We start from the raw sequence: 16222 nt of genomic DNA on the forward strand, positions 1-16222 counted from the left end.
ATCTCTAGATAATTATGCTGAATGAAAAAGCCAATCCCAAGAGGCATGATTTCATCTACATAACATATTTGAAATGACTAAATTTTAGAAATGGAGAACACACTAGTGGTTTGCAGGGATTAAGAACAGGAGGGGAAGAAGTGTGAAGGATGCCGGTGTGGTTATCAAAGGACGAAACAAGGGATCCTTAGAGGGATAAAATTGTTTAGATCTTTACTGTGATGGTGGGTACACAAATCTACACGTGATAAGATTGTATAGAACCAAATGTGTGTGTGCACATACACATACACACACACACACACACAGACACACACACACACACCAGAGATAAATGCGTACAAGAGGAAAAATCTGAACAGAATCAGTCAATTGTATTAATGTCGATACCTGGATTGTGACATGACACTGTAGTTTCACAAAATGTTATCATTGGAGGAAACTGGTTAAATGATATTATGAGATCTCTTTGCATTAGTTCTTACAACCACATATGAATCTGTAATTATCGCAATAAAAACATCAACCAAAAATGAAAGAAGGAAAGGAAGGAAGGAAGGAAGGAAGGAAGGAAGGAAGGAAGGAAGGAAGGAAGGAAGGAAGGAAGGAAGGAAGGAAGGAAGGAAGGAAGGAAGGAAGGAAAAAAGAAAGACCTAGATAACATAGTAATTTTTTTTAAATTTATTGGGGTGACAATTGTTCGTGAAATTACATAGATTTCAGGTGTACAATTCTGTATTACATCATCTATAAATCCCATTGTGTGTTCACCACCCAGAATCAGTTCTCCTTCCATCACCATATATTTGATCCCCCTTACCCTCATCTCCCACCCCCCACCCCTTTACCCTCTGGTAACCACTAAAATATTGTCTGTGTCTATGAGTTTTTTATCTTAGTCAAGGAGTTTGAACTGTTATGTAGGCAGTTGGGAGCCACAGAACCTGGTTGAGGAATAAACACTTGATTAGTGCTGAGTATCAAAAGCATCAACATGATGGCAGTGAGTATGATGAATTAAAGGAGAAGGTACAAAAGGCAGAGAGACACAGAAAACCATAAGCATGGACCAGGTGAGAGGTGATACTGAAACCACATTCCCCGAAAAAATGAGGAACAGACTGTGCCTTTGGTCACTTCAGCAACCACATGGCCAACATACACTCACTTTTTCCAAGTTCTTGGTAAATTACATGGTATGTGGAAATCTGATCCTAAGACAAAGCATTTCCAAGTTATTTCGCTATGTTCAACTAATTCTTTTATGCCCTCTTTTTAACACTTTGATAAAATTAAGAAACATTTTTAGTCCTTGGTTTCAATATTTTTATAATTTCATAAATATAAGTGAAATAAGTTTTCTAATCACGGTGATGATTGGCATGTTCTTAAAAATAATTTAAGGTGTTTGAAGTTTTGAAAAATATATGAGACTTGTGATTTTCATTAATTTTAATTGAATGTTTAGAAAAATTTGGTTAAATAAGTTTGTAATCGTAGTTTAAATGTCTGAGGAAATTAAATTTGTTAATTTTTAATGTTTTGATTTATCAGTCTAAGGAGTATTTAAATATTACTTAATGAATTTATACATTTATTTAATTGTGCATGAAATAGAATACAACAGGATTGAAGCTCTTCATGCATTAAAGATGGTGAACATCACATTGTAGATCTGGGATCTAAGACTGTCTCTGCCTTTGTGACACCAGGCCACCCCAGGAAAGTTTGCATCTTCTCTTTACAGCCTCTAAGAACTGAAAGGTCCCAGCTTTGGAAGGAGGAATTGTCTTACCTTATGGGGTTGTCCATCCTGGATACTGTGAGGAAGGCAGCGAGATTGGCTGTGTAGGAGGAGCACACGATGAGAGTGAAAAGCCACCAGCTGCCCATCACTATGCGCATGGCCACAGAGTTCACGGAGGATTCGCCACCTGTGGGAGGGAGGCAGATAAAGTGGATTAGTCCTGGGCATCCACTCTCACTCCCATCCCCACAGAAATGCTCCAGGCATAGGGAGCCTCCACTGGTGATGGGCTGCCAGCTTATTACGAGGAGCAGAGAAGGAACTGCCAGCTTATTATGGGGAGCTGTGACAATTCTAGGAAAAAAACCCTAAAGCCACCAACCTTGGAAGGCGTGGAGGTCCACAAAAATATGGAAAAACCAGGACTGGCCTTTTACTGAGGTGATGCTTGTCAAAATGCCAAGGACAGAGTTGTGAATATCAAAATCTTCCAGTTAGAAGATTCCACCGCACTGTGTTGAGAACTTGCAGGACTGCAACCTGGCTGATGGAAGGACCCTTTCCAATTTCAAATTCACATAGAGAAGTCTAAGGAATTCTATAAATATTGAATTACCTCCTACCCAGAGGGCTCCCTAGCTTTCTTTTAAACCTCAGAAGTAAGATGTACCATGTCATTGTTATTAATATTCAGCTCTCACTAGATGACTTTTTTTTTCCCTAGGATTTTCAGAAATTATTGCATGTGACTCTGTCAAAAGCTGCCTCTTTCAGGCCATTTTTTTTTCTCCTTGGTCCCTTCCATGGCAGCAGAAAAAAGCTGCTCACTGACTATTCTTATATAACCTCACAAACAGGTGATACATGTTTTGCAACGGTGCAAACTGGGCCAAAACTCATTTTAGGAACTTTCAATTTGTTGTTTCTGGTCAAAATTCCACAATCCTGTAACTCCCCAAGCACTATCCAGACTTCTCAGATAGAAAACTTCATATCTCAAGAACGGCTGGAGTACTGCTTAGGTGATTGCAAAACAATTGTCATTTTTCCCCCATTAAGACTTCAGATTTAAACAAGATCCAGTTTCATTTGACAACCCCACGTGCACAGCAATCAATCTAATGTGGGAGGGGAGGAAAGTGCAAAGCAGAACTTCAAAGTCAATTTTATCTAAAGTGGAAAGCAGGATTTGAAGTTGAGCTCCTTGTTATCATTTCATTGAATTTCTATCTGATGTTACTCAGAGAAATTGGGTGCAGCATACTATTAGTACTGTCCTAGAGATTAAATAAAATTGCCTTTACAATGACTCTGGCAATATACACCTAAGCACTTTGCCAGTGGATAAGTTGCCCCAGGCCCCTGGGCTGTTCCAGCAGCAGGAAACCAGGAAGGTACCTTGCTGTACGAAGGCTCCATAGACGATCCAGATGGCACTGTGCAAGGTGGCAGACGCAGTTGGTCGGGGCTGGGCAGCATTCTGAGCCCTTACGGCCTGTATCCGGTTCAATACAAATATCAGCACACCAACCACAGGGATGGCTGCCGCAATGCAGGCCCAGACCGCAAAATCAAATGGAGCAAAAAGAGAGAAGATGCTGATTTTCTCCTCGGGCTTCTTGATTAGGATCCCCACTGAGTAGTCCATGTACCGCTTGCTGAAATCCACAACGCTCTCCCTCTCTGGAGTGATGGTGATGGCAGAGACGGCCAAGTCTGCTCTCTGAAAGGCAGAACCATCTCATCAGAAGGCTCATTGCTGGGTTCTGCCCTGGGTCGAGGTGTGCCCTTTGCCCTGTGAGTAGTTCTGTCCACAGGGAATGGCTTTGAGAGTGGACACTCTGTGACCTTGAATATTGTAAGGAAAATCCAACACTAAGTTGTCTACTATTACCTTCTTCACCTTGCAAATTTCTCTCCCAAACCCCCAAAACTCATGGAAACCTCTTCTGGAGAAAACAGTCTGTAAAGCACCTTCATTTCTGTACAAATTGTAATTTTTCTTCACTTTCTTATTGTTCCCCCTAGCAAACTTCAGCAATTTCCTTTCTTATGCTGGTATTTCCTCCTTGTCACCCAAACCACACCAAGAGGTCCTTTCTATCTTCTAAGTTTATCTGCATCCTTCCTACACTTTAAGGCCAAAGAGACACTCCATTTTTCTATCAAACGTCTCCAAATTCCATTAGCACATTGATGTCTCTCTTTTCTAAAATACTTTAGAAGGTATATGGTGAGTCATACAACTACCTTCAATCTCATTAATGTATCAGTACCTGATTGTTTTATATGTAGACTATGCCAGAAAATAATATCCACGGAGAAAAAAGTGGTCCTTTACTTCTTTTGATCACCCATTCCCATGACTCATGGCCTACAGACACATGGCTGCTTCTTTGTATGGTAATGTCCTATTTGAGGGACTCTCTGGACATGCCTCACAAGACTTTTGCTTTCTAAGATGGGCTTCATTTGAAAAGTAATCAAAGATCTCCATTAAGATGGAAATACACTCTGAGATAAAGCTGCCAAGACTGGTGGAGGTTGAATGATGGCGGGCAAGGATGGGCCTGGAGTACTCACTTCAACCCCAAGAGCACTAAAATGTGGTCATCTAGATCTTGGCTCTTGGGCTTTGAAGTAGGAGGCATCCTCAGAACTAGGTTTAGTTTAGAATGACCAACTGTAACAACAGAGCCAACCTACACATTCAAATTGGGGAAACACACATAGAAAGATTTTATCAGGTTTAATATGTAAGCTAGAGGGGCAGATACACTGATGTCATAAACTGCAATCCAACAACGTATTTAGAGCAGAGAAAAATGTTGGAGGTGATGATGTTGGCGCTCTCCTCTTACACTTGTCACCTCTGCATATCTGGCTTTTGCCTTTGCCTCTCCTTTCACAAACCCAAGGTCCAGGGGTGGTGGTGGTGGTCAGTTTTTTGAAAAGAGATATAGTGGAGCAAGACAGGTTTACAATATAGGATGGAGGAAAACTATATGAAACTAGGTTCAAAGGAGGAAATTGACACAAGTGGAAGGGTGACCTGTAACAGGAGGAAAAACACTCCCTCCTCTGAACTGGAAGTCAGGGCCTATATCTGCAGATGTGAATTTCATAGGAAATTGAAGTAGAAGTTCACGCCCAGAAGTCTCTATTTTTTCCATAATGTAGTAGAACAATCTTTTTTGTTTCAATTGAGGATAGAAGGTTATTATGTTGTTTGATGAGAAAGGTAAATTTTTGAAATAGTCTCTAAGAAATGTTGCCAAGGGAGCCAACAAAGGCTAAGTCAAGGAACTCAGGCTGCCCTGAAGGCCCAGCTGAGGCTGGACTCACACACTGTCCATACATTCATCTCACATATTTGTGATTTTCTTCTCTAACTGTATACAGCCACCTGGATGTCCAAGTCAGAGGACAGATAATAGAATCAAGTCAGCATTTGGCTGCAGCAAGAAATCAAAAGCATGGAGAATCACAAGGGATGACGGGAATCACCAGGGTTTTTCTGGTCAACCACCCCGGGCAGGAAAGGATGCAGTATCAGAAGAGCACGGAAACCTTAGAAGAGGATGAACCTCAAATCCACATGCTAAGTGGAAGGGGCCAGGCACAAATCCCACATATTATATGACTGCATTTATACTGAATGTTCATAAAAGCAAATCTATAGAGACAGAAACTAGATGGATGGTTGCCTAGGGCTGCGGTTAGGAATGGGATTAACTGTAAATGAGTATGAGAGATGTCACTGGGGTGATGGAAGCATTCAAAAACTAGATTATGGAGATGGTTGCACAACTCAGTAGATTTTCTAAAAATCATTGAATTGTATATCTGAAGTGGGTGGATTTTATAGCATATAAATTATACTATACTGTTGTATTTTTTCAAGCCTAGTAGAAATTAGAGAGCTATATGCCTCCTGTCTGCCTTTATGGATGTATAAAGCCAAGGACCTATGTTTTAGGGGCAAAGGACTAAAAGACTCAGAAGGACAACAGGCTGCAGTCATGGGATGGGACAGTGACAACAACATGTAAGATGCTGCCATGATGCATGGCTGTGGGTGCTGGAGCGGAGAACAAGCACAGGTCACGGGAGGTGAGGAGGTCCAGTCCTGGGGTGGCAGAGTTGCCCACAGGCATGTCAGAAATATCAAGGTTGGTGGCAACAGAAACCCTGGAGAGGGAGGGCTTGAGTCAGATGCCACCATCATAAATGGTTGTGAAGAAATGACCCAGGGGGCATGGGATGACAGGGACAGGACTGGGACACAGTGAACTGGTCTCAAGCCAGGAGACTCAGTGAGGGTTCAGGTTCTACAGGAGGGACGATGAGTAATGATTTGAAGTTAATAAGAGGAGCAGAGGAATGTCATATCACCTGCACATAGCAATGCAGACACCCAGACACATTCATTCACACACAGACACACACACACACACACACACACACACACACACACACACACACACACGGATACACACCCCGTTGGTGAGCGAGGAGGGAGAGGAGAAGAAGCACTCGCCAGGGCCCCACCCAAGCAAGAACTAGGTTCCTATTTCAGCCCAAATGTGGGGGTGGGTTTCATGCAGAGCAGGCACAGTGGATAAGTTTCAAGAAATGAGAGCAATGGGCACAGAAGGAAAACACAGAGGGCCAGGGAATGAGAAAATAAAAGAGTGGAAATGGGTATGACTGAAAAAAAGAGGGCTTTAGCATATGGAGAGTGGGAACTGTGGTCTCTTTAACTGGTCCCAAGGTTCCAACTGCATAATGGGCCAAATTTAGATATCACCCAGAGGCAGACTGGGGTGCCCCGCCCCGTGGGCCTTCTTTTGGGACCTACCTTGCTGATGAGCTCCCCGATCATCCCGTTCCAGGAGGTGTTATGGAGCTGGTGACCGTACCTGCCATCAGGGGCCTGGTAAATCTCATATTTGAAGCCCAGAGCCTTGGCCAGGGCATCCAGGACGTCTATGGAGAACCCTTTGTAGCGCTTGGGCTGTCCAAGGATGTTCTCAGCCACCATCACAAAAGGCTCTTCCTGAGGACAACAGAATGAAGGTGCTTCAATGAAATAACAGGTTCCTTAACACACGTCTTTCCAGGGTATTGTTGGAGACACACATCTGATGAATTGCAACTTTAGAACGTTTGTGTATGTGTTTCCCCAATCGAGGCCTGAAGTCTCAACCTCTCTGCCCCTTCGCACAGCAGTTTATGCACACTCAGGATACAGTGCACCAGAGCAACCCTCCAACCAGCACGTCAGTGCAGGAATGGGGACTTACTTGTCCTGGGGCACGTTATCCTAGGCTCTGCCCCCACACCGCCTCCCGAATTACAGGGCTTATTTTCATTCCTCTGTGACATTCAGGAAATGCCATAATTCTTCAGGACCCACATAAGAAGTGTGGATATTTCTCATCCACGATAATAAATGACAGCAAAGTTGTGTGATATTAGATTGGGAGAGGACAGTATTGCATCTATTGGGTGGTACTAGAAAATGGATGCTGACTAATGGACTAAGATCATATCCTAAGTCAAAGGATAGGATAAGATTAAATCCCAAATCCCAAGTCCAAAGCTATGCCATGTTCACCGTCACATATTTTGTGCTGTGTCACATGTGTTCCTGTAGGGCATGTGGCCCTCTGGAAAGCACCTCTCTCTCCTGCACCACGACCCTGTGAAACTGAACAAGAAGGGACCTTTTAAACAGCTGCAGAGAATGTATCTCATTAATTTTCAGGGGGGTGGGTAGAGTATAATTCTTATTAATGGTGTGCATATGTAGAGTGACAGAACACTCCTTGCAAAGGCTTCTAGAGCTGAGACACTGGTGCCTGCTAGTAAAAGGTAAATCTAAAATATCTCCTACAATTCTAAAAAACGTAAAGAAAGAAATTGAAAGGAGGATGATTCTAAGGTCTCTCACAGATGTAAAAGTCCATGATTCCAGGACAACTGTGCTGAAAAGTTGCAACTAATAAGTGGTCTTCATTATGAACTTTATATCACATGGGCCTGTCAGTGGTATTGGGAGCAGGAAGAATGTCCACCTCCCAGCATCTTTCTGGCTACTGGGAAAGCTCTCCTAAGGACCACCAGGAGGTCAAGGTTCTGTTTACACCCAAGAACAAAGAGAGCATCTGTGCTCACTCTGGAGCTCAAGTGGAACTGGATTAGTGGTCCTTCTCTAGAGCATTCCAGTGGCCTGCCACAGAAGGCCTCAGAGGTCCTGGGGCAGAATTTCCAATCTTATCCTGCCTTCATTATTCACAAAATTATTAGAGTGAAAGGCCTTCCGAAAACTCAAGCCACTACTCAAGATCCCCTTCTCTCCAAACCCAGCATTAAATCAAACAGAGAAGCCTCTGACGCAAAAGCCTGAAGAACGAACCTCCCCAATATGCCCATGATCCTACCAAGACGGTCACCACTTTGAGAGTCAGTCCTTGGAGGCGGCTGCCCATGGGCCTCTCTTGCAGGCTGCCATTCAGGCCCTTCTCAGAGTCCCAGGTTGCCAGCTGTGAAGGAAAAAAGGAGTGTGAGAGACAGAACGAGTACCTGGGCACACCTTAAAGCCTTGCTTCCTAAACAGGGATTCCTGATCAGGCAGGTAGGCAGATAGCACCCCTCTGAGTTTCCTAGAGACCAAGAGCCATCTTAAAACCTTAGAAAGAATAAACGTATGACAGAGAGTTGCACTTCCTTCCTCACCTCACATGGATCTTGACACATCCTTAAAATGAAACCAATTGGGAAGAACTTATTTCTGGAATGAACATTTCCATCCAAATTCATTCTGTCTATCCACTGAAGCCATGTCACTGTGTCTTCCACAAAGTGTCTTTTTTCTTTAATTACTCGTTTGACTAGCCCAGACCAGAGGGCCCTTGAGTTCAGCCATTGCCACCAGCAGTGTAGGATGACGCTCAGCAGTGAAGCGAGAAACAAAGACCCAAGTGTACAGCTTGTCCTGCACCCTAGTGCCTACTGCAAGCCGGGTCAAAAGCTCACTGCCCGTTTTCACCGTAGTGCAAACTTCAGCATTTTCCCTGATACACACACAGAGGCCAAGAATACACATCCTCCTTAGCCTGCAAGGTCTGTCCAATAACCTGATGCCTCTCTGACAGGCACCCAAGGGGGTCGAGGAGACCCTATCCTGGCTCAGAAACAACAGGAGACACAGGTATTCTGGGGACTGCTTCCCCTTCCTGCAGGCCTGGGCAGCAATGATGAAACTTTTGTCTCATCAATGATTCTCAACTTTTAGTTGGGGAGATGTAAAAAAATCCAGATACCGGCCCCCATCTCAAGACAGTTTAATGGGGATCTCAGCACTTGGGCATGTGGGAAGTTAGGCCTCCCCATGATCCTCGTTGACAACCCCAAGTCTTCTAGGTCACTAGGCCTCTACCTGGCTTGCATATTAGAATCTTTTAAGAGGACATAAGGCATTCTGCAGGCCAGGCCCCACATTCAGGGACTCAGTTTCACTGGTCTGTAGTGGACTGGGTGTGGATATTTTAGCTCCTCGGGTAATGTGAATACACAACCAAGGCCCTGAAGCACACTGTAGATTAAAGCAGTGATCCTCAAAGTGTGACAGGCCCAGAAGTCACCCAAGGACTTTGCGTGCACTTTCTCATTCCAGGGCCTAAGATTATCCCTGTCTAACAAGCTCTCGGGTGATGCTGCTGCTGCCATCCACGGCCATCATTTAAGTAGCAAGGGGTTAAAGACTCAGACGCCTCAGGCAGTGTCTGCTCTTCAGCAAGGAAAAGCACAAGATCCCTAGGTAAGCCGAGCAGGAGAACCACCCCTCTGTGGAAAAGGGCCAGCAGGGGCCCTACAGGAGCCACCAATAGTGCCGCTTAAGGACACTTCTACTCTCCCAGCATTCCCCATAGTCTTGCCATCTGTGGCAGGGTCTGCACACTGAGCCTTCACTCTGAGGCCAGAGTTTCAGAATCTGTGGGACCATTCCACCTGGAAGATACTCTACGGCCTAGAGGAGGAACATCAGAATGAGTCGTGTGGTTCTAGAACGAGGTTAAAAAGAACCTGGAAACTCCTGCTGTCACCACAGACATGATACCAAGTAAGACCCATGCCTTCCTAAATAATAGGATGCCTGGCAGTGATGAATGAACCATTTAGTTACGAGCATGGCCAGGTATTGTGAGGAGCTCCCCAGAGCCGCCACTAACTAATTTTAGGAACACTGCAGTGAAGAGCAGTTAAGATCTACCCAATGTCCTCTACAACAACATCAAAGATACCACACTCTGGGAATTGGTACAGTGAGAAGGACACCTCATTGCTATTTCTCCATTGGGTCTCAGGAAACAGCACTAGGACCCAGAATCAGTTCCTGTGCCTGGATTAAAATGCTGGTCAAAGGGAAGAGAACAAACTCAGCCAAAGGAGTCAAGGTATTGATTCCCTGCCTTCTTTGGACCCTCCAACATGCACTCAGGGAACTCCTGGTGTGTATTTGGGCTACCTGCATCTCATCCCCATAAAGTGTAACACAGGCATTGGAGCCATTAAACCCTGATGGGTGGTCTGCTGCACCGCTTGGTTGGGTGGTGTTACAAAGGCCCCTGGACCATCTCAGTGACTTAGAGTCCTAAGGAAGGCAATCTTGTCCTCAAGAACACATATCTGTTCCAGCAATTGGATATTCTGCCCTACACCAGGACTTACATTACTAACACCTGCTGTCGAATCTCCCTGGCATGGGTGAAGGGGCATCTCGACTCTGCTGCCCTGGCTTGGATGAGTACCTGCAGTGGGGCTCTGGGTGGCCTTGCTCAACCAGGCTTTACCTGTCTTCCTATTGGACTTGTAACCACTCATGAGAATGGAGAATAGAGGCAGGAAAAAGCAGTAAGGATGAAGTCTGGTCCTTCTGGGGTTTTAGTTTAGCTCCAAGAAGGGTTCTGCTTCTCAATGCCTGCCCATACCCGCTGTGTTTCTAGCCCACTGCCTGGTTGAGGGCAGTCCCTCTGTCCCAGAGCATAGTAACAGCCTTCCCATTGATCTCATTACCCTAACTTTCTTCTCATACAGCCCTTCTCCAATGTGCTGATAGGTACCTTTATAAAAAACAAACTCAAACATGAACTATGTCAATTAAATTTTTTTTAATGGCCTCCCATTTCGTGCAGGATAAATCCTACTACTTTTAAGCTTGGCATAAACTAAAGAGCTTCCTAATCCAGACCCAACCCTGACTTTCAGCCTCACTTCTTATACATAGCCACAGTACACTGCAACCCCCTCAAATCCCTAACCTTTCTCAAGTACGTCGTGTTCCCTCTTGACTCTTTGTACATGTTTCCTTTGCCTAGAATGCCATTTCTCTTCAGCTTAGTCTGGTAAACTCTTACTCATGTTTTTTTTTTTTTTTTTTTAAATAAGTGTTCACTTTAGAATAGTTTTCAATTTACAGAAAAGTTGCAGAGGTTGTGCAGATAGCCCACACCCAGTTCCCCCTGTTATCCTTACAGTCCTCACAGCAAATGAAATGCTTAGCCAATCACCACCACTTATGCAACGCTGTAGTACAAATGATCTCCACTGTCTTCCATTCTGGCCCTAAGTCTGTGATCCAGCTGCGTTACCTGGGTTTCTCATCCTCTCCCCTGGGATCAAAATCCCATCTTCATAAACTGTCGAGAGTCTCAGACTCATGAACTAGACCTTGTCCTGCTTATTCTCATCTCAGGGTTTCCAAATTTGTCTTAAATGCCATATTCTCTCAAAGATCAACTTACGGTAACTGTTATAGATTTGTGGAAAAAGCTGGGAACTTGGAGAAGTGGAATTAGCATATGTTTATGAGTCGGCAGACATATTCTAGCTGTGTTTCCCCCACTTACTTATCTGAGTGACCTCAGACAGCACAGTGCTTAAAACACAGAAGCCAGTCAACAAATATTTGTTGAATAAATTTAACTTCACTGAAATTTCATTTTCTTATCTATAAAATGAAATAAAAATACCTTCCCTGCCTACCATGTTGAGGGACTGTTCAAAGGAGAAAATCATTTTGAAATGAGCTGTTGTAAAATAACTGAATAATCACAAAGTGAAGAATCAGAATATAAAACTCTGTGAACAACAACCTTAATTATTTTTTTTTAGGAAAAGTGGTGCTGAAAATGGGAGGAGATATGATAAAAATGTAATATGTAAATGTATCTAGATGGTGAAATTACGAATAATCATTATTACTTCTTTATGGTCTTCTATGTTTTTAACAGGTTTTTCAATACTTTCAGAGAAGGGAAAATAAGCTTTTGATAAAAATAACTAGCACAGGCAATTAAGCGAAATCCTGTCTCATGTACTTGTATGATTGAAGACTGAATGGACGAAAGCAATCACATTATCTGTTGGTATGTCAAGGCCAATCTGAGAGTCAGAACCCAATAAATCAGTCCTCTGGTTTCAAGGAGCTGTGGCCAAGGAGTGCCCATCTCCTAGAAGAGACACATTGTAAGTTCGTCCAGCACGCCATCTCACATTCTATGATCTCTCCAAAACGGTCTAGGCCCATGAGCCTGTCGGGTTTGGAGACAGAAATGTGGCTCCTGCTACCACCCAGCACCATGAAGACAGGCAGGCTTTTTCCATGAAAAAAGAGGGATGGCATCAAATCATGTTAGTTGCTACTCAGACAACCCTAAGGCAAGGCCATTTAAATCAAAGTAGAACTTCATGAGAGGAAAAAGAATTCCTCCAAGCCTGTTATTATTCCTATATTTTTGTCTGAAAGTACTTAGGGCTTTAAGCCTTTTTTTAAAAAATGTTTTATTATTAATTATTTATTTAGTTCCTTAATAGAGAGTTATCTCTCCCTGGCCTTCAGGCATTTTTGTACTGACAAAGAAAACCAAACAAACTTCAAAGTGAAACCAAAATTCTGCCTTCAAACACATCAAAGAGCAACCATGTTCCAGGATCAGGGATCTTTTGAGTTGGGCGGGAGTTTATTATTCCCTCATAACAGCCTGAAGCTGAGAGTCCCAGGCTGAGTGAGTCCCCCTATTTCCGCGAAGCTTTGTGCTCTTGCCCAAATCTTAAGAACAGAGTAGTAAACCTTCATCATTTCTGAGGAAGGCCACCCCTCAGAAGGGGGCATCTGATATGTAAGACCAGAACAGAGAAAGACACAGTCCAAACAAAAGACTCCAGTGGATTTTTTTTTTTTTAATAAAATAAAGCCTTTAAATGGATTCCCAAGCTTGGAGCCTACCAATAGTACAAGAGGCTTCACCCCACCTACCTCCTGAGGGCGTCTGGATCTTCAGGTTCAAAATGCCCGAGGAAAGCGTTTCAGTCCATAAAAGCTAAATAAGGCTGATAGGCTTGATAAATGGAGAGCCAGGAAAACCTTTTACCCAAAGAAGTCCCGACACTTAGTCATACAGCTGCAGACCATTTTGTCTGTACATAAGTGCGTTGGCCCTTGTATTTTACTGACAGAATTTTGTCCATGGGATGGATGAATTTATGGCCATAAACACCAATTTTGACAGCTGACCTGTCAAGATCAGTGCCTGAAAAACTAATTTCCAGCACTGTTAAACACAATGAGAACTGCCGCTATTTGATAAGACAACCATGGTTTTCATTCACAGCCAAGATCTGCCCTACCCATAGTAGAAGTGTGCGTGGAGCCAGAGGTTATAGCACAATCACTATTTGAAAGGAGATATATGGTCTCAAGACCTGATTATGACAAACAACTGTTCAGAGATCAGCCAATTGGAGAATAAATTACATAAACCACCGGTCTCAGGCAAACATATTTCTGAAGTCGAACATTTTAATGTTTGAGTTGTGAGATGTGGAGATTTGGAACACAATGGGTCAGGCCTCCTGTGAGAGACTAGACTTTGTGGTCTGTAATCTAATTATCAAGGTGTCTTAAAGTGCTGTTTTCTTTTCATGGGAGGCAAGAAGGAGAGGGGAGGCAATCCAACTGCTTACAGCCCCAAGAAAGAATATGACCAGTTTCATATACTGAACCTTACCAATTGGGGGGAGGAAGGGAGGGAGGAAGGGAAGGAAAGGGAATGGAAGGATGGAAGGAAGGAAGAAAAGAAGGAAGGAAGGAAGGAAGGAAGGAAGGAAGGAAGGAAGGAAGGAAGGAAGGAAGGAAGGAAGGAAGGAAAGAAAGAAGGAAGGAAGGTTTCCCATATCTCATGTTTAACTATGTCCAACAAGAGCAATAACTTAACTTGTCCCATTTCACAATTGAGTGAATAACACTTTGGTGGTAAGCTTGTCTGGAGAGAGCACTGGAAACAGGAAGTGAAGTTTTATGACCATGACTGTCAAACCTCACAGTCATAGCTGGAGTCCCATGTAAGCTGTATCCTCATCAACCAATAATTACCGTTAGCCAAGCACAGACAACTTCAGCTGAGATACAGGTTTCAGTAGCGATGGCCACAGTGCATTTATCATCATGGCGGTGTGTGGACTTCTCTAAAATAACAAGCCTTCTATTAGCTTTTGTTCCTTTGTCCATTTTTATTGGAAAACACATGGGTTCAGTATATGTTTCAAAGGATCACAGCCTTGGATGGGGAAAGGGTGAGGGGGAAACCCACATCTTGAATCAGCTTGAATTGGGGTATTCAGTCAGCACTGATTTTAAATAGTCAGTTGCACATTTTAAGCTTTGGCTAAATGCAGGAACATGTTTAGACACAAACACAGTATCTCGGAAGTACAGTGTAGGAATCTGATGACAGAATATTAATATTTGTAGCTAGGATTCCTCAACTAATGTCTAATTTAAGAGTTCATTTTGGGAATTCCAGTATGTCAGGGCCACTAAAGTGTGGGCCTTGGAGAGTATGCACCGCAGGATGTGACCATCGGGTCACATGTACCCACCGAGAAAGGGGCCGGGACCGTAGCTGGAGCTCTGGACGTGCTGAGTAGGAGAGGGAAGGAGACTCACTCTGAGGCAGAGAGTCTCAGGTCAGCACCATCTGCACAGGGAACTGAGCATTTTGTGAAAGCAGAACTTATGCTAAATGTCCAGAAGGCAGAGCCATGAGACACTGAAAAAAGAGTAAAATCGACCAGAGAGTTATCACATATGGGGTCTTCACGAAAAACCTTTAGCAAGGATGAGAAAAAGGTGTTTTCCAATGGTGTTGGAATGGAGGACAAGGAATACGAGCAGAAGTGTCGCTACTCTGGCAACCAGGTTAATCATGATGGAGCTCATGGACATGCCCAAATTCTAGCCTACCTAACGGTTCCGGGCACAGAGGGCTCACTGGGCCCATACAGGGATGCAAGGACAGATGGACTGCAATGGGCAGCAATGGAGTCTTTCTGTCACATTAACATTGAGGATGGAGGCAGTTCCTCTGCTGTTAAAGATACAGAAAGCAGGAAGATAATGTTGCTCTCATTATAACAAACAAACAAAAAGTCAGATAATCAAGAAAAGTATATTTTAAAAAATGTAGCCTCTAAGAGACCTGCGGTCACAAGACCACCTGGAAGGAAAGACTGGACACAAAAAATGTTTCATTTGGGGCAGAGGATGAGGCAAGGCAAAAGAGTGGTAGTTATAAAAGGGGGTAAGAAGAAAAAATGAAATTTTACCAAAAACCTAATGGTCAAGTGGAGGCCAGCACGACAGGAAGTCTCCCTGGGGGCCTACATAGAAGGGAGGCCACATACATTCATCAGCTCTTCCCATAAGGCCTCCACTGTGTGGAGTGAAAGAAGAATACTAGAACAGAGCATTTAAAAATTATGGAACAGTATCAGATATATGTGTATGCAGTGTAAGACTTATATTCAGTATATGTGAAGAAATCTTGTATCTCAATTACAGGACAAACAACCCGATTTTTAAAAAATAGAGAAAGGACTGATTTTTCCAAAGAAGATATGTGAAAGGATAATATGCACATGAAAATATGTATGCTCAAAATCATGAGTCATCATGGAAGTGCAAAATAAGGCCACAGGACGCACCACTAAACCTCACTAGCGTGGCTAAAATCTGACTAACATTACCAAGTGTTGGTGACGATCTGGAAAGCAAAAGTTGCAGCCACACTGGAAGACAGGTTGGCAGTTTGCTACCAAGTTAAACATAAGTATACTGAACATACCACCCAGCATTTCCACTCCTAGTCATTTACCTAAGGGAAACCTAAAATGTGTCCACACAAAGCTCAGTACATGGACGTTCGTAAAAGCTTTATTCACTCGAGCCAAAAATGGAAACACTCACATATTGATTGTGTGATTGGTGAATGGAGAAACAAAGTGTGGCCTATTTATTCAATACAATACTTCTCAGCAATCAAAAGCAACAAGCTTGCCACACATGCCATTCTGAATGAAGCTCAGAATCATTATACCAAGTGAATGAAGCCTGACACAAGAGGCCACCTA

The 16222-nt window shown here is 43.4% G+C and overlaps 1 protein-coding gene across 1 annotated transcript in view; it reads right to left on the bottom strand.

Moving 5' to 3' along the window:
• Window positions 1-16222, bottom strand: part of GRID1 (glutamate ionotropic receptor delta type subunit 1) — a 760849-nt gene that overhangs the window by 129629 nt on the left and 614998 nt on the right. The window contains exons 9-12 of the mRNA XM_081074063.1: window positions 8194-8295; window positions 6609-6806; window positions 3146-3470; window positions 1796-1934 (exon numbers count right to left, since the gene is read on the bottom strand). Of these exons, the coding sequence (XP_080930189.1) occupies window positions 1796-1934; window positions 3146-3470; window positions 6609-6806; window positions 8194-8295 (764 nt within the window). The remainder of the gene's footprint in view (window positions 1-1795; window positions 1935-3145; window positions 3471-6608; window positions 6807-8193; window positions 8296-16222) is intronic.

The sequence above is a fragment of the Rhinolophus hipposideros genome (assembly GCF_964194185.1).
Source record: "Rhinolophus hipposideros genome assembly, chromosome: 15".
Lineage (NCBI taxonomy): Eukaryota > Metazoa > Chordata > Mammalia > Chiroptera > Rhinolophidae > Rhinolophus > Rhinolophus hipposideros.